Raw genomic sequence first — 19645 nt, forward strand, 5'->3', positions numbered from 1 at the left:
CTTATGCTTTCAGTGTTAAATGCTTGCTTATACAACGCACTTCATTAGCGCCGCAAATTGTGCTGCACGTACCATACTATATTATACCACTTGCAAAAAAACACTAATCACATACTAACACCATTATAAAATCCTCATGGGAACTGATAATACTGTAGAACTGTGATTCGTTGAACCGTATGGTCGATAATGAAGGAGAAGAAATGGAAGAGTGTGAACCAAGATAAATGTGCCTGATTCTTGAGTGACGTACAAATCAAAGTTGTTCTGCGACTCAAACGACTTCATGAATAGGTAAGTGTTCATTTCCTATTCTCATATTTGACAATTTTAATTCCCTAATTCTAATATCCCTTCTTTTTTTCACCCCTTCCCCTTCCCTTGATTCCTGTGTTCCTAGCCTATTTGTACTCTCCTTTCGTACCGGCTTTACCTCCCCGTTCCTAACCTCTTCTCTCCTCCTTACGTCTGCTTATACTTTACCCCCCTGTTCCTAGCCTGCCTCTCCTTACCTTGCCACTCGTCTCTGCTTAATTTCCTCTTTATCTCTTCTCTCGAACTATATGTGACACACACACACACACACACACACACACACATAAACACACTCTCTCTCTCTCTCTCTCTCTCTCTCTCTCCATCCTAAAGGACAGTATATGGTGACATAAACTGAGCTTTTGATAGACAGCTCGTTGTGATGAGGTACCGGTAATGTCGTGTGTGTGTGTGTGTGTGTGAGAGAGAGAGGGAGGGGGGGATCTTCGAAATTTCCCGAAGACGCATGAAGAATAAATGAAAATACTTTGTTCAGGAACTGTATAGATCAGATATAAAATATAATATTAATAATAATAATAATAATGTTTTCCAGGACGCGCGGAAATATAGACCGTATTCATGAAGGATATTTGTTAATTTTTGTGATTAATATTTCTTCACCACAAGTTAATCATCATAAGGAAATATTCTGCGATGTATTTTTCACCTCAATATTTACCTGAGATTGGCTGTGATTTGTATGGTAGGGATATGAGCGAAGAATAGTAGAAGCATCAGTAGTTACTCCCTTGCCACACCCTTACCCCACCCTATACACCCCTGTCACACCCCTACTCAAAAAATACATCCCAGCCACACCCATACTCAACACATGCACCCCTAACCTCCATCCACACACCTCTACCCCACCCATTCGTAACCCTAACCTAACCCAGTCTAACCTCACCCTAACCCCAGTAGCCAATACTAACTCATCCTTGCTCATGCCACTCTGACACCCCTGCCTTACCAGATACACCCTTCTACCTCCCTTATCTTCCATATACCCTTTACCACCCTATCACATACCCTCTCTGCCACACCACACACATCCTTCCAGCTCCTTTCTCCACATACCCCTCACCACCCTACCTGCCACACCACACGCCCTTCAAGCTCCCTTCTCTTCCACATACCCCCCACCACCCTACCACATACCCTCCCAGCCACATCATATACACCATCCTAGCTCCTTTCTACACCCCCTCCCCCAACATGCCACACCCTGTTCTCTGAGGTCTGGCCGGAACTTCACCTAATTTTGCCCCAACCTTCAATCGATACAGCTGTTTGGTGAGTCACTCCTCTCGCTTCTTGTTTATTTATTTCCTTATTTCGGAAGCAGTTCAGTATGGGTATTATAGGTGGTGTTTTAAAGTAACAGGATGAAATATGGGAAACGATAAATGTGTTTTGTTGTAACCGTATCGTGATTTGATGAAGCGGAAGAATTATATCCCTCCGATTTTACCCTGTCCTCCTTCCTCCCCACCCCCTCCTTCCTCCAATACCCGACCATTATATAACCGCATATGTTCCTACCATACATATATACCTAAAGAGGGTCCAGATTAGGCCATAACTGTTGTATCTCCCCAACAAAACAACTGCTCTATATGTGTATCCAAACGTGCAAAGTTATTTAAAAAAAAAAAAAAAAGATACATATTGAGTACATGCACTGCATAACATTAAAACGTGCACATACAGACGTATAAACACAAATAATATAAAGCTAAATGCAGGCAAAAACATGTAAAATTATCCATGCTAAAGTTTATAATGGAAGCAGATGCCAGTAATGTAATGAATACTAAAGATATATATAAAGGAAATAAAGTATACCAGTAAAGTTATCCATCCAGTAACGAGAATACATACCAGCAAAGTTAGGGATACCAAAGTACATAAATGGAAATAATCACCAGTAGCTGTGGGTACTAAAGTGTATGAAATAAATACCAGTAAAGTTGTGAATATCAAAGTATATAATGGAAATAAGTACTAGTAAAGTTATGGATACCAAGCATATAATAGAAACAAATACTGCACCAGTAAAGTTATGGATATCAATGTATATAATGGAAATAAACACCAGTAGGCTAAAGTTATGGACACTAATAATGAAAATAGATATTAGTAAAGATATGCAAGTAAAACTGATAATGGAAATAGATATCAGTACAGTTATACATACCGAAAAAAGAAGAATGATAAGCAGAGTCGATGTAGAGTTGGCGCTGATAGATACGGAGTTGGCAAAGGCTATGTTGATGGAGTCGGATTTGATAGAGTCGCGATTGACAGAGTCGGAACTGGTAGAATCGGCGTTGGCAGTCAACGTTAATAATCGGTGTTGACAGATCCGGTGTTGGGAAGCGTCGGTGTTGAGCCTGCGGGCTGACTCCTCCAGGAAGAGAGGAAAAGTCGACGTCAGTGAGAGGTCCATAAACTGTCCATACCACGAAACGTAATGTCCAGTCTAATAAGAGTAGAGGGAAAATAAAGGCCTGAAGAAATATGGACATAGCAAGAAGAGAGTGTGGACAAAACAGATGAAGATGACAGAAAGGAGAGAAAGACTGAAGACTAAAGACTCCTTTTAGTGCCTCATACGACAAGCAGGGATACTGGGGAAGTATTCTTTCCCCCTCTCCCCAGGGGGTTGTGTAGAGGAGCGAATGTGTGGTGGAGAGAATGTAGGAGGGAGGGACTATGTGAGGGAGAAAATGTGTGAGGGAGGGAATGTGAGGAAGAGTTTGTGAGGGACAGAGTGTATGAAGGAGAGTGTAAGGGAGGGTATAAGCGAGGGAATGTGTGAGGGAGAAAATATGTTACAAATAAAATGTGTGAGCGGGGAATGAGTTCCTTTAACCTTTATTGGTCTGTTAGGACCGTAGCAACAATACTCGGCGCCGACTTTCATGTCAAGAGTGACCAGTTGCTAATCCCTGAGTGGCATTATGTGAGCCATGTCGTAGTAGTCTTTATTGTAACCCCAGGTTCATCTGATATGTTAACCCGGTCCACTGCAGGCTGGAAGGAGGGAACTGAAGGATATTCGTGTAACCAGGTTGCCCCACCACCCAGCTATATCGGTGACACCGTATGAAGGCATCCCTATTCAGCATCATTATGTAAACAGTAAAAGCAGTTACCCAGCCAGTCCTTCAGATTTTAACTTTTTACCCAGGGAGTGGTATGGGTGTATATATGTAGCCTGTATGTGCCCTGTACATACTTGAAGACATACTGTATGCACGTATATATATGTACAGTATGTATGTTTGCATGTATATATGTATGTACGTGTATGTTTAACATGAACAGAGACGAACGGTGGGAGGAAAAACAAATTAAACAAGAAAAATTCATTCACTAGACATCATATTATGTCCTCCAGTCATTTAAAAAAAAACTAACAGTTGGATTGATATATATATATATATATATATATATATATATATATATATATATATATATATATATATATATATATATATATGTATATTGATAACACAAAAAATGAACAAAATGAAAGTCAGGCAGTATATTTCGTGTGGTCGTCTCTGAGAAGGGTGACTGACGGGTATGGTAATGTTCCCCCCCCCCATGCTATTCCAAAGCGTCGATGTACAGTTGGGGACATAAATATCGATACACTTAATTACGATAAATAACAAGACAGAACAGTGGCTTCGAAGCCCCATGATGCGGTCAGTGGAGCCCAGCATTTTTTTTTTTTTTTTCCAGAATATTTTAAGAGGTTCACAGGTGCTTGACTAAAAAGTGAAGCGATGTTCTTGTCCGCAACTGTACACAGCAAAATAAATAAGTAGATCAAAAAAATACTGCTACTACAACAACAACAACTAATAATAATAATAATAATATGATAATAATAATAATAGTAATAAAAGGAATGTGTGGTGAGCAATGTACATATATATTTAGTGCAGAAAGAAAGAGATGTATGTTCATGAAAGCATGCTGGGCTGCTCTCACTGTAAGTGAAAACATGGGAAAAGATCAGCAAAGGAGAATGATCAGGAGATGTAACCCTGGTGGCTGGTGAAATGGAGTTCCAGCTCTCCCTGTCACCAGCTTTCCATCCACCCTGGGAGTACCGCCCTGTTCGGCTGGTGTTTACTGTCTCCTTCCTGTGTGTAAGTCACTCTACCTACTCCCACCCCTCTCGGTCTCTCTCTGGAACTCAAGTGATTCACTTTCAGCTGAATATTAATGTCTGGCGTGTTAAAAAGTTGAGTACAGCTGTTCAAACTATTTCAACCCAGAGGAAGTTAAATCTAACGGTATTAATACTCTTAGGCTCTTATGATTCACTCAGAACTGATTAAAATCATCTGATGTTACCAGAAATAGAATATTATACTTGTCCTGACTATGAGAGGGTTGATGGTGGCAATGTAGAGGTGTGCGGTACGTAGGAGGACTACTGGGCCTTAAAAGCAGGCTGTGAAGCCTTTGCCCAGAGTCGGACACAAAAAAAAAAATATATATATCAACACTCCAGCTGTTATACAGACCCTCAGCTGACAAAAAATCATCTGCCATTAGCAAGAATAGAATACTAGAGTTGTCCTCACCATGAGAGGTTTAAATGGTGGTAGTTTAACAGTGACACGCACAAATGAATTAAATCATTTGGTGTTAGCTAAAATAAAGTCGAGGTACTGGAGTTGTTCTGACAGTTAATGGGCTAATGGTAACAGTATTTTTGTTTTTCCCCAATTCACTTCCAGACGCGGGCTGTGGAGTGTGAGATGGCGGTCTGCTGTGGTGTGGGTATGGTGTAGTTTCTGCCTCCTCACCCTCGCCTCTCTCACACTACGCTACATCGTGCTCTACATCCATCCTGACCATGATACTCACAGGTAAGGTATTGATTCTAAGTGGGTTTTTTATAAATTATTGCTGATGTTTGGTTTGGGTTGCAAGTAAGCAAAGAAATTAAATCTACCAGGGAGTGTGTTTCAATATTCGTCGACATCTTGCTGCATTAAAAAAAAAAAAAAAAAAAAAAATCTATGATGCTGTATGGTACTGTATAATGTTTACTAATGCTGAAACGCCAGTTAGCTATAAACTGTTTTCTTATTTCACACATCCATGGGAGGGATCCAGAGTATGTGACCTCCCCCACCTCTCTTGACTTGGGTATTTGGATCTCACCTAATCAACAAGGTTTTATTTACATGTATATTCACTAAAGTCAATGAACAGCTGAGCAACTACACGTGTCTGTCGTGTCCAGTGGAATGCCTGGGATGCCGCACAAAAGGTGCTATGACCAAGCGTGATAATAGTTGCTTAGAAGGGATGCTGGTGTCTGCATTAGCCTGTGGAGTGATAAGAGCTTCTGGTTAACAAGTATGTCTGTTTTTAACACGCTAATATTCACGGATTTTAATGTACAAAACTCACCCAAATTATAGACTGAACTTCATAACACTTGTCTGCAGGGAACGCTGGTGCCCACCTGAGCCAGTTGAGAGTGATGAGTGTTACTCTTGGCGACCTGTTCTCCTTCCTCATGCAACCTGTGGCTGCACACGTCGTATCCTCATCCGTCACACGTACTGTACCTCATTTATGACTCGAAGTCATACCCGCAACTTCCTTCGCACATTACCTCATTCACAAACCCTCGTCACACCCACAGTCTTTCATCATCTGTAATGACTCCTACACACACTACCTCATTCACAACTTGTACTCACAACCCGGTCTCTTTCCTAATGCAACCTTCACCCTACACACACTGCCTCATTCACAACTTGTACTCACAACCCAGTCTCCTTCCTAATGCAACCTTCACCCTACACACACTGCCTCATTCATGACCCGTATTCAAATCCACAATATTGATCCTCATCAGAAATAGCCTCCTTCCTCACACACATAGCCCTCCCAAAACCTGTACTCGCACCCCTAATCTCCCTACTCATCTGCAGTGACCCCCACACACCCTTTACTTCACTTAAAACTGTGATTCAAACCCACAGTATCCTTCCTACCGTGTCTGTAATAACTCTCTCTCAACACACTCCAACTCATTACTATCACCCTCAACTCAAAACTTACAAACTATCTTCAGCACACCCTACCCCACCCACCATTCTTGCCTTCATCCATGTCATGTCCACAGTCCAACACTTCATTACCCCTCTCACAACCCACCATTCCTGAACACAATACAAACCTTAGAGATACTATTCTCAACCCACCCTACCCTGCCCACAACTCAAAGCTTACAGACTACCTTAAACCACCGTGTTCCACCCACAGCTCTAAAGCTTACGGATACTATTCACACCACCTCTCTGAAAACCCATACTCACACCTACAACACGCACCTGATAAACACCACCCCAATGCACCGTCTCGCTCAAAATCCATACTCTTACCCACAGTCTCCTTCTCCATTCACATTATCCACACTCCATACCGCCTTCTTGACCCATTCTCAAACTTCTAGACAATATCGACACTTCATATTGCCTTACTCATGACCCATTGTCAACCTATAATTTTTCCTAAACTAAATAATACTGTCTGCAGTAAGAACAAAAAATTATATCACCGTAGTAATGTATATCACCGTAGTAATGAATTGACTTTCTGACTGTTACGATTTCCCTCAGTGGATAAACTCAGCGTATATTACCCTAAATAAAATACCTCGGTGTATCAATAGCAGCGAAAATATTGTTTTTAAAGCCACTGAGTATTAGGATTTTTCTTGAGCAACATCTTCTGGATTTAGCATGAATAAAATAACTCAAGTGTACCAACTAGAGCAAAGGGCTTAATTCAATATTGTGCATGGCAGTTGTGACTGAATGTCTAACATATATCACTGGGTATGCAGTTGATTAGGTCACTTCTCTATCATGTTTTCTCCTTCCTTGCTTTCTGGACCTTAGCTCACCCCATCCTTAGGCAGAAATAAGGTCTGGATGGTGGTGATGATGATGATAATGATGATGATGATGCATGGTAGGTGCAGTGAGGATCTGAGCCCTAAGATGTGGGATGGACAGGCCAACTCGACATGTGACCCAGATGGCAGCGTCCGTGGTCCACAACAGCTGGTGATGTCCATCTCAACCCCCTTTCTCACGCCTAAACGCCTTGCCACACTCAGCTATACCATCACCCAAGTCAATGTGAGTCATAAACTAAGCAATTCGTTGGTACAGTGGTCATGTTCTATGAAGGGACAAGCTTATGCAGTGACACCTATACAGCAATGGAGCTCCACTGCAGAAGTGCAGTTTTGGCTGACAGACCACTGAATTCATGTTCAGATTAGCCTGGAGCCAAAGGAACAACAGCAATAAAGTATGACCACATCCATCCAGTCAGGCGTCATCAAATCCTTGTACTGTATGTACCCCTCACAGGTGCATGGGGCTAGGCCACTCAGTCCCGACATTTAAGATGAGGGTGACCAGTCTCACTATCCCTAAGCGACATTATATAAACAATAAACCCCAACTGCCTACATATATAAAAGTTTATAGGGTCAATCTGGCTGGAATGCCTTAACTAGCTAAACCACCAGGCGTCATTTGGATTTATGGCTGCCATTCAGCATAGTAAATAGCTTCCCGATTTACCAGAAAACATTTGGCTTGTCACTCAATGTAGTCACAGTGAGTGAGTGGATGATGGGTGCTCCCACCTACCAAAGGGTATGACCACATACTGCACCTGAAAATATTCCAGTTACAAAGGTATTTTAGCTCTCCATCCTTTTCATATATCATCGCTACTGTAGGTACTGTACCTGTACAATTTGATTTATTTAAGTTTATTGTCAAATAGTAATTACTGTAGTACAGTGTAAAGTATCAGTTAATATATCAGATCCTCCATACACCATTTTTACACAAACCAACGCAGTTGTCACCAGTTCCATACACAAGTACTGATGAAAAAAGAAGGAATGTATTTTAGCAGAATCATGACTCTTATCGTGTTATCCTGACACTGTATACTGTATGCTGGCAGGAATTGTACCGAGGGTGGGTACTGAGAGTGTACACACGAGTGAACAAACACAGCCTTCCCAGCCTGTGCTCATTGGTATGTGCACACCCCAACTTGGATGTGTGTGACATAACTGCCATGTCTGAAACCGCCAACACTGTCCACCATGCAGGTATCGTATTATAACCTCTCTCAAGGTTAGGATGGCTCTAGGACTTTGATGGATGGTTGCGAAGAGTGAAGACGTGTTTCTTAGCTCTCGTCTAGCTGCAGGGTTGCCTCACCGGCTTTAGCTTTGTTTTGTCCGCCACTAGGGCGTTTTTCAATAAAGTTAGGTTAGCTAGAACTAATTTTCCTCCCTGGCCTTAGTAGATATAGTAGGTGTCTATATCTAATTTCTGAGATTGCCTTTGCTTACTCACCTCTGGAGTGTACCCCCCACTGATCGCTCTGGGGTGTGAGTCACACACAGGCGCGTCCTCCCGAGAGTGGTTTGAGAGGGTAATCTCAGCCTAGGTGGGTCTTTCCCAGGTACTTTGCCCCTTGCTCGTTTTTCTCTTTCTTCCCACATCCCCTTCACGGGGGAAGTGGTAGCTATGATGGACCCCCCTACTGCCTCCCCCCCCTTCAGGGGGGGAGGTAGTCCTGACGACATCACTACCGTGACTGACCGGCCCCAGACTGACGGACGCCAGACTCGTTCCCCGCTTGACATCCCTGTAAATAACGCGACCTTTGTAACTCTTCATGCTCTAGGTTCTACTCCCCTGTCCAGACTCAATCCCTTCATTGTCAAGAAGGTGATTGACCACTGTGCGGGAGAGGTGGAACAAGTAAAAAAACTTGGAAATGGAGACCTCCTGGTAAAGACATTCAATTCTGCTCAGGTTAAAGACTTGCTAAAGCTGCGTAAGTTTCACTGCCATGATATCGAGGCCAAGATCCCAACATCCATGAATTCCTGCAAGGGTGTTATCACTTGCAGGGATCTCATGGTGATGAGTGAGGAAGAAATCATACAGGAACTTGCTCAGCAGGATGTAATTGATGCAAGATTCATCACTCGTTATCAGGAAGGCGTAAGGACGAAGACAGCCACTGTTATCCTCACTTTTGGCAAAGTTTTGCTACCTACAAATGTCAAAGTAGGATATGAAATTGTAAATGTAAGACCGTATATCCCGAATCCCCTTCGTTGTTCAAAATGTCAGCTCTATGGACATCATGAAAAGGCTTGTCGGGCTTCCAACATCGTGTGTGGCAAGTGTGCGGCTGTAGGTCACTCTGCTGACAACTGTACATCCGAGACTGGGTGCTGCTTTCACTGTAAGGATGCTCACTCCACTTCCTCGAGAGTTTGTTCCAAGTGGAAGGAAGAGAAAGAGGTCTGCACTGTGAAAGCGACCGAGGGCATTTCCTTTTACGATGCAAGGAAGAAGGTGAAGGAGTTGCATGCAACTCCCAAGCCTAATGTCTCCTATGCATCGGCGGTTGTGTCCCGTCCCGTGATGTGCACCGTTGAGACACAAACTGACCTTACATTCGCTCCTCGTGCCCCACGCCCTACCTCTCAGTCTAAGCTTCCTGTACGTTCCAACTCTCTTACAGATATCCCTGTTGCTACATCATACTCTCAGGCTGCCGCTGCTTCTTCGCAGTCAGTGCGGGCAAAACAGAAGCCTGACAAGTCTGACAAAATTAATTTGACCACCCTCACTAAGCAGTCACGTCCTCATGTCCTTCCCGCTCCTGGTCCAACGAGGGAGAGAAAGAATAGCTCTTCCTCGGTGGAGTCTGGGAGCCTTATCATTGACGACAATATGGAAGTCTCCATGAACAAGAACCGGGAAAGGTCCCCCGGTAGCCACTCGCCTGGACGCGGGGGGCATAAAAAAACTAAGCATACTGGCCACCCTCGTAAATCTTAAACCGCCGCATTCACTAGACTACAGTGGAATTGTAGAGGTACTGGGAATAAGTTACAAAATATAGCAATCTTGCTTTCTATACACAGGCCAGACGTTGTTTGTTTACAGGAGACGCGCCTGGAGGATCGTCCTGATCCTCCACAGTTCAAACACTACCACTCGTATAGAAGATATGAAGGTCACGGAGTTGCCATTTACACACACAAATCACACCCACAAACGGAAGTGATTCTAAATTCTACTCTGGAAGCTGTCGCGTGCAGAGTAAAATTTAATAACACGTATCTGTCTATTTGCTCTCTGTACTGTCCTCCACATGGCCCCATTGATAGTGATGCTTTAAATTCACTAGTGGAACATCTGCCTGGAAATAAGTTAGTGTTGGGCGATTTTAACGCCCATCACTATCAATGGGGTAGCTTGAGGATTGATGGTCGTGGGGAGCAAGTAGCCGACCTAATACTACAGTCCAACCTCTGTCTTATGAACGATGGTAGAGCGACTCGTGTAGATGATCGTACTGGTAACTTTTCGGCCATTGACTTATCTTTGGCCTCCCCTGGTATACATCAAGATCTCTCATGGGACCCCTACGACGACTCCTTGGGAAGTGATCATTTACCCATCTGTCTTTCTTATACACGCGACATCATTTCGGACCCTCCACCTCCAAAATTTAACTATAAGAAAGCAGATTGGGGATCCTTCTCAAGGATCGCCAATTTAGATATATCTGGGGAGACCATAGATGTTAAGGTCGAAAATATAACTACTTCCATATTACACGCAGCTGAGGCTGCTATTCCCAAGACTTCTACAGTTCATGCGAAGCATAGAGCACATTGTTGGACGCCGGATTGCCGACAAGCATTAAGAAAACGCAATAGGAGATACAGGATTTTTGATAGTCAGCCCACTGAGAAAAATTTTATTGCATACAAACAGGCACGGGCTGAGGCAAGGAGAATAATAAGAAGGGCCAAACGTGACTCCTGGCGGTCCTTTGTGTCCACGGTGACTCGTACAACACCATTACATAAAGTCTGGTCCACTATAAGATTATTAAATAATAAACTTCCATACTTCCCTGTCACAACCTTGCAGATGAATAACACCACCTATGACGAGCCCGTGGACGTTGCTAACATCCTCGCCAGGAGTTTTTCTCTTGTAAGTAGCTCAGCCAATTATGACCCGCGTTTCCAACATCATAAGCGCACGGCTGAGCTACAGATATTAGACTTTGCCACAGAAGACGTAGACTTCCCGTACAACCAAGAGTTTACGCTAGATGAACTGCTCCTTGCCCTTAAATCCTGTAAAGACACCAGCCCTGGACCAGACACCATCACGTACGGTATGATCCAGCATCTTAATCAGGACAACCTGATTAAGATGTTAGCATTGTACAATGAGATTTGGGCGTCTCGAACGTTCCCAAACTCATGGCACTTTGCGCACGTCATACCGATACCCAAAGAGGCTGGTCGTCTTATGAATCCCACTTCATTTCGTCCTATTGTGTTGACTTCTTGTCTATGTAAGGTCATGGAACGTATGGTTAACAATAGGCTTCTTTTTGTTTTAGAGTCGAAGAATTTGTTAAATGATCAACAATGTGGCTTCCGTAAATACAGAAGTTCACTAGATCATTTAATGAATTTGGAGCATTGTATTGCAGAGGCATTTGCCAATAAAGAATTCATGATAGGGGTGTTCTTGGACATCCATAAAGCCTATGACATGACCTGGCGACACGGTATACTAATGAAGCTCTATGCTTATGGTTTAAGAGGAAATTTGCCTGTTTTTATTTCAAATTTCTTAAGGGACAGAACTTTCTCTGTCAAATTGCCCCGTAACGTAACATCGGATATATTTATCCAGGAAAACGGGGTGCCGCAGGGAAGTGTGCTTAGTCCTACTTTATTTAGTATTATGATCAATGATATTCTGTCATCAGCTCCCATCCCGAGGAATCTTAAATACTCGCTCTACGCTGACGATTGTGCAATATGGCACTCTTCCTGTAATGCACAATTTTCGGCTGGGCGGATTCAGGCAGCCCTTGACTCCGTCCACCAATGGGCCTTGCAGTGGGGATTTAAGTTTTCCGTCCGTAAGTGTGCCGCTATAGTCTTCACTAATCGTAACGTACCTAATTTGTGCTTAACTTTGGATAATCAGGCGGTACCTTTTCAAAATTCTGTAAAATTTTTAGGAATACATTTTGATCGTAGAATGAATTTTAAACTTCACGTTAATACTTTGCTTGCCCGTTGTGATAAACCGTTAAATGTCCTCAAGTACCTAGCGGGTACTACATGGGGTGCCGACAGAAAATCTTTATTAATGGTGTATAAGTCCCTTATTCGATCGAAGCTAGACTATGGCGCACAGGTGTATGGCTCGGCATCCGATGCCACGCTGAAAGGATTGGATGTGTTGCAGAATAAATGCTTGCGAATGTGTCTTGGAGCGGTCCGGTGTACCCGTGTGGCTCGTATGGAAGTGGAGGCGAATGTGCCTCCCCTCCGTATTCGCCGTGACCACCTGGCCTTGTCCTACGGCGTAAGGACATTAAGGAAAAGCAATATCGGCAATGTGGCCTGTGCCCCCCTGCGTCAATACCACCACCTTCTGCGGGGGGTGCATCGGCCACTTGCCACTCGCCTCCACTTACTGAATCAGGAGCTTGATGTGGACCCCAGTGACTGTGACAAGTTGGTGCTTAAAAATATAGCGCCTTGGGAGCCACCCGGCTTTACAGTCGATGTTTCATGGCTCCCAGCACCAAAGGCCAAGGCGCCGGAGGCGGAGGTCCACCACTTGTTTCGTAACATCATTGTTCGTCACTTGGGGTCCCATCAGTTGTACACCGACGGCTCCAAGTCGAGTGAATGTGTGGGTGCAAGTGTGTGGTCGACTGAATGTGCCCTCAGGTATCGGTTGCCGACTCATACATCTGTGTTTACTTCAGAACTCTTTGCTATTGACAAAGCCATAGACTATGCTCTCAGTTCTAGGCATGATTCATTTGTCATATTTTCAGATTCAAAAGCAGCCCTTCAGGCAATTGCATCTTGCACTACGGACTCTCACGAGATCCAGGGCCGCATCGTTAATAAGTTGCATTCATGCAACAAGTCATTCACGCTGATCTTGGTGCCTGGTCATTGTCGTATCTACGGCAATGAGCAGGCTGACTTACTTGCAAAGTTGGCTGTAGAGCTCGAGGAGACATGGGACGTTCCTCGTGATCTACGGTCGAGTCTCTCTCTCGGAAAGAAATCAATAAATCTTCTGTGGCAAGGTCAGTGGACCAGACTAAATATTCCAACCTGTAAGCCGTGCCTGGGCGACTGGGACACCGCCAACCGGCCCAGTCGCCTGGAAGAAAAAGTGTTGGCACGATTACGGCTTAATGCCACCGTTTTGACACATATGAAACCTTATATGGAAAGACGCTTCCCACCGCACTGTGACATCTGTGATGCGGTGTTATCTATCAGTCATGTCATCCTGCGCTGTCGGCGATTTATTCGTGAACGTGCTTCACTTATAAATTACTGCGGCGCAGTTGACCTTCCCTTCACCCTTTCCACCATCCTGGGTGATGGGGACATTGTTATGACTGATAAATTGATGGCTTTCTTGAGAGAGACCGGACTGATCAGAGTGATGTGACTTTTTTACTGTGTGGTTATGGTTTTTATGAACGGTAAATATGTATATATTGTAATATTAATTAGGGTTGACAGATGACATATTTGAAATAGTTCCTCCCCCCACTGATCTATTTCTAATATAGATGTCCCTTACATTAAACCCCGTTCCTCGACTAACAGTCACCAGCTGATGAGTGCAAGTGTGCAATATAGAAAGGTATTGGGCACTTGCAGTCGATGGTGGTCTGCTGGCCGAGGTTCTTCACTTTTTGTACAAATTATGTAAATACATTATACCATCTTGCTTAAGTTATTCTAATTAGGGCCGACAGCTGACGTATATGGAAATGTTCCTGACTCGTCTGGTTCCCTTTCATATATTGATGTCTCCTATATTAGGTTGTGCCTCGACTAACAGTCACCAGGTGATGAGTGGAGGTATGTAATGTAGAATGGCATTACATATCTGCAGTCGATGGTGATCTCTTGGTCGAGGCTTTTTTACCATTAGTGTAGGTCTAGTTATTTGTCTCTTAGGATTTAGTATAGGTTAGCGATTTGTCTGTTAGGTGATTAGTTCTAGGGTCTTTACATTAGGCATTTTAGTTTATAAGTAATATAAGGTTAAGAAAAAAATAAAAAAATAAACAAAAATATAATAAAAATAAAATTACAAAAAAATAATAAAATAAAAATTATTATATATATATATGTACGTGTGCATGAAAGTGTGTATGTTCATATGCATGGATGTGTGTATGTATGTATGTATGTATATGTTCATATATATATATATGTATATATGTGTAAATATATATACATGTATATATTCTGCCTTAATGACCAGGGGCTCCGGCCTCAATGGTCGATAGGCAAAAAAAAAAAAAAAAAAAAAAAAATGGCTCTAATATTCTATTTCATTTGACGCCAGATGATTTTATTCAGCTGAGAGCATTTCAGAAGAGCCCGAGTGTTAATACTGTCATTATTAACCTCATTGCCTGGAGAACTGTAGCCTAGTATTCTATTTTTGCTTTTTCAGATGACTTGATTCAGCTAAAAGAGTCATGGGAGCTTGAGTGTTGATAAAAGTTCAGTCCCGGTATTGTAAATCTCCTGACAAATTTATTTTGCTTCCAAGACGCCTTACAGTGAAGAGATTAATGAGGGCTCTCTAACCTTTCTGATTCAAAATGGATATCATAGTATGAATATAATCATCTGGACTGCAATAATGTCCTCTGATATCTTTGTTATTCTATTTTTGCTATTTCCACATGGTTTGTTACCGATACCGGGTAGTTCTCAAACTGGGGTGGTTAGACCTAGTTCTCATAACTCCTTCACTACAAAGATGCTTTCTTGAGGTGAATTAAAAAAAAAAAAAATGCCAGTAATAAAAACCAAATATACATTACACTTCGGGGTTGAAGAAAGCCTTCTAATGGTTTTTATACAATGAATTAGGCAGTGGTGCGTTGTTGATTTGAAGTAGATGTTAATCTTTGATATTTGCAGTACTCAAGCACTGTTTTCTGATATGATAAAATGAATAACTTCTTTCAGATCAGATAGCAAAGTATACTGTAGGTGGATATTACTAGTGCGCTGGCCATGGAAACATATTTCATCCTAAAGGTATCTAAGACATCCATTTTCAAACACTTAATCAAGATGTGCAAGTGACAGTTCTGTCAGGTGAAGACAAACTATTTGTAGTACAGTAGAGAACAAGTAATCCAATATTTGAAGAAAACAGCAAGTACTGTTCAGTACATGGGTTTGGGACAACAGACTATATACTGTACTTCTGTATTGTCTGTTGCTGTATGTTTTGGAGTTCACATATTGCATGTGTTTAAGCAAAGAAAAAAAAAAAATTAAAATTCAGCGGCTCAGCTCCTTCAATACAACATCGTCTTAATTTTATTTTTGCTATCCCCAGTCATCTTCACTCCGTTCAGCAGAGGAAGGCTTAAAATATATATATATATATATATATATATATATATATATATATATATATATATATATATATATATATATATATATCAGTACCAAGCGGGTTATTAAGGCAATCAGTTTTTGCAAAGTCCATGTTTTGAATACATCCTGTAGTAGTTGGCTTACATCCAGATTCCCAGTTATAATGGTGGGTGAACAGCCAACCTATCTATCTATCTATTGCCAGACGCCTTAATCCGATAAGGGGTGGCCACAAACAAATCGCCTCCACATCGCCCTTGTCCCCTGCCATTTCACTGCCCGGCTTCTAGCTCACATCCCCCTCTCTCATATAGGCCTACCTCTCCACTTTGTCCCTCCACCTCATCCTTGCAATACTAGTGTACAGCCCTGAGAATAAAATAAAAATTATGCCCTCGGGCTGAAGTTAATGTTGATCTCTACTATCTACTTACGGCTTGTCTGTCAGCATGGCGGTGGGGTGTGGTAGGGGATCCCTTGGTGTCAACGTGGGCCCTACGTTACCTTCATCACGCATTGCTCCCTCGGGATGCGCACGCTCTCACACAGTTCATCAATTCCAATAAGGTAATGGTGCAGAAAAATTTGTATATATTCTTCTGAACTACATTTTAAACACTTAAATTAAAATACTCAACAGCTTGCAATACTAGTGTGCTGCTTTATTGCTGAATAATAAAGAACTGCTGTAAAGATTTTGCATGGTATACATAGTCATCAGCATATACACTTGGTCCCTTGATCAATGAATGACAAATAAGTGTACAGTGATCAAGATTTCCAACAGCCTACTGTTTTTCAACTTGTGCGGAGCGGAACATCTTCGTGTAGTGGCACTGATTTAATCAGGCAGCAGTTATACATCCCTCAACTCCCTCCCTATCCCTTGAAAGAGGGATCATGTACTGTAAAAGAGGAGGGCTACTTCAACCTACAGTCCACAGGATTCTTATTCAGACTGGGGCCAATGTAACAATACAGTACCCTTGCGTCCAAGACTGGTTTGTCCAAGATGAAGACCATAAATAATTATCCAATATATTGCTGTTTACGGTTGCATATGTCCAATACGGAACCAACGGTTCACGACGGCCCAAATCCGAGGAGAATACTGTACAGCTATGACGGTCTCACTCGGTCCGACACAGTTCCCGTGCCCGGGAGAGTGACCTGGTTGCGATGTTGTCCAATATTGGCATCAGGTCACGTGATGAGCAGGCGGGGCTTGCTTTTGTCTCTCTCACCACAGCGTTGTGGACACAGTACACATTGCATATTGCATTCAGCGTTTGTTGAAAAGTTATTACCTTTCCTTACGTAACCATGCCTAGGAAACCGACTGCTAACCCTCTGAGCGCCGCCATCTACCTCAGCCTATTAAGCTGGAGATAACTGAGTACTAAGTTGGAGATAAGCTAAAAAATACACACTTTCAAGGTGAGGAAATTTGTTTTGGTGCCAAAATAGGTCTAGGTTGATGTTTTTTGGGACACTTTTCGAATTTTTTGTGACTACTATTTTATTCCGTAAGATCTTGTGTTGGTCCAAGACGTTTCTCGTCCTAGACGGGACCCTCAGGCGACAATATTACTGTCTTGGATGCGAGGGTACTGTAATATAATGTATGCTTTGAGTGATGAGTGGCTGTACAGCAAGAAAAGAAAAAAAGTCTAGAGCTTATTCCTCACCTTATGTTCTTAACAGTGTTGGCACTTGATGAAGGATCACCCTACACACAGCCACAGTGTCCTTGGCTCTGGGCTACTGGCGGGCAAGACCTCCTGGGGGTTATCCGAGCTTACTGGCATTCGAAAGCGCATCCTCCTGACTAGGCATGTAGTGGAAGAAGAGCAAGTTTTTAGGGTGAGAAATATTTTTGCTATGACCTTATCAAAACAAGCTTGCCAGTCTTTGAAAGTCCATCCTATTAACCACCAACATAAAGGGAGAGGAGCAAGTTTTTAAGGTGAGAAATTACTTTTGTGACCTACAGTTACTTAACTATGTTTGCTAGCGTTAAAAAGTGCATCCTACTAACCATCAGCATTAAGGAAAAGATGCAAGCTTTGGGGGGATGATACGGTTCCGGTATATTAATGATCATACCTAACTGCACGCCAGTCTTTTAAAGTCTTACCTTACAACCCAGCAACATTGGAAGAGGAGCAGGTTTTCAGTGACAAATGCTGCTGGTTTGAATGGAAGATATCCACAAACATTAGTTATAAATACAACTACACTGTATCATTACAGTATAACTGACACCATGAGAAAGTATTATATGTTGAGCAGGTACACGCAAGGGATATATATCTCCCTGATCGTTGAAAGACTGACATCTGGCTGGTGTGTGAAATGTGTATGTACAGTATGTGACATACAGAATAAGTTTGAGAGGTGAAGGGAAGATTCTGAGGACCTGAAATGATTGACTGGCCATTTCAGTGGGCATGCTATTAATAGTGCCCCCATAGATACTTTTCAAGCAGGATTCTTCCTCATCCCTATCCACCAATGGGAAAAAGTCACTGTGACATTTAGCGGGATATAGATTCCTCAGTGGGTTGTGATGTGATGACTGTTATATTTTGCAGGACCTGGATATGTGCCATGATGTGATAAACGGCAGTATTCCATTTTGCAGGATATGGTGACACCAGTAATTGGGCGCGATGTGATGACCCATGACAGCCTGACATGCTACACTTCCGCAGGGGCAGTACCTTTCCCCAGCAGGCGTTCCCCAGGCCAGTGGGTTGGCATGCCTATACCTACTCTCACTAACTCACCACAAAATCAAAATAAAAGCCACAAAAATGCTACAGATATCATGCCACCACAGTTAAAAGTGTTCTCAGTCAAATATAATTCAAAAGTAAATACAACAGATGGATTCCAGATAATCAAGAACCAAGCAGACAATGATGATGTAAATGAAATGGAGAGAGAGCATATTAATAGGAAAAATGGCATTCCTCGGTGCCCACATTCCTGCAGACCACCACTACACCCCAACTGGGACTACTGCTGAATTTACTAAGGGACAGTCACCCAATATTTCAGCAAAATATTTTCCTCTGCTGGCTAAAATTCCCTAAACTGAGATAGGCATGGTTATGTGTCTGCCCACTGATGATGCTTTGGTATGGTTCATAAAGTCGAAAATAATAGGTATGCCATAAGTGTGAAGTAGATGGAGTGGAATAGTAGTACTGTACACCTTTGACATTTCAACTTTTAAGCATTATCCACAATAATTACCTATTTTTGTATGAATAACTTTAGAAATAGGTTAAAACGCATACTCTTCTGGGCACTTCATCGCCTACCATTTCTGCCTGAACACTAACTGTCACTGTGTATATGATATAGATATACTCTGTGGAGAACTGGTAGTGCACTGGGTAGATATCCAATCTGCACCCGGAAGAACTCAAGTTTGCTTCTCATAACAGACAGATTAGTTGACTGTTTCCATCTTCTTGTTCACTCAGAAGTAAAAATGGAACTTGGATGTAAAATACATAACTTGTGGGTCATGTTCTACGAGATGATTGAGACTTGGCAAATAAAATCTGCATTTATGACCCTCATACAGCTGATGGGCATTTTATAAAGGCATCAGTGTTTTAGCATTGTAATATACATATACACACACACATATGTACTGTACATCATACACATATATACATACATGTACATATGCCAAGATAACAGATATGCTAGCCA

At 42.3% G+C, this 19645-nt stretch overlaps 1 protein-coding gene across 1 annotated transcript; it reads left to right on the top strand.

Annotated features, from left to right (window-relative positions):
- The first annotated feature begins 232 nt into the window (after positions 1-232).
- On the top strand, positions 233-19272 carry LOC145409180 (uncharacterized). The gene is made up of 8 exons (XM_080279668.1): positions 233-294; positions 5082-5213; positions 5802-5915; positions 7343-7508; positions 8356-8506; positions 16365-16483; positions 17621-17779; positions 18561-19272. Exons 1-8 carry the CDS (start codon positions 287-289, stop codon positions 18945-18947), a joined length of 1236 nt encoding a protein of 411 aa, XP_080135794.1. The 5' UTR covers positions 233-286; the 3' UTR covers positions 18948-19272.
- The last annotated feature ends 373 nt before the right edge of the window (positions 19273-19645 follow it).

Source organism: Coenobita brevimanus, chromosome 80, assembly GCF_032717465.1.
Source record: "Coenobita brevimanus isolate Jiangsu-jjx chromosome 80, ASM3271746v2, whole genome shotgun sequence".
NCBI classification, from domain to species: Eukaryota; Metazoa; Arthropoda; class Malacostraca; order Decapoda; family Coenobitidae; genus Coenobita; species Coenobita brevimanus.

Bases quoted from the DNA above. Each gene is read 5' to 3' on its own strand.
- LOC145409180 (XM_080279668.1), top strand. The intron at 5,916-7,342 runs GTACTGTACCTC...GATGCATGGTAG, and splicing joins CGTATCCTCATCCGTCACAC to GTGCAGTGAGGATCTGAGCC. The intron at 17,780-18,560 runs GTGAGAAATATT...TCCATTTTGCAG, and splicing joins AAGAAGAGCAAGTTTTTAGG to GATATGGTGACACCAGTAAT.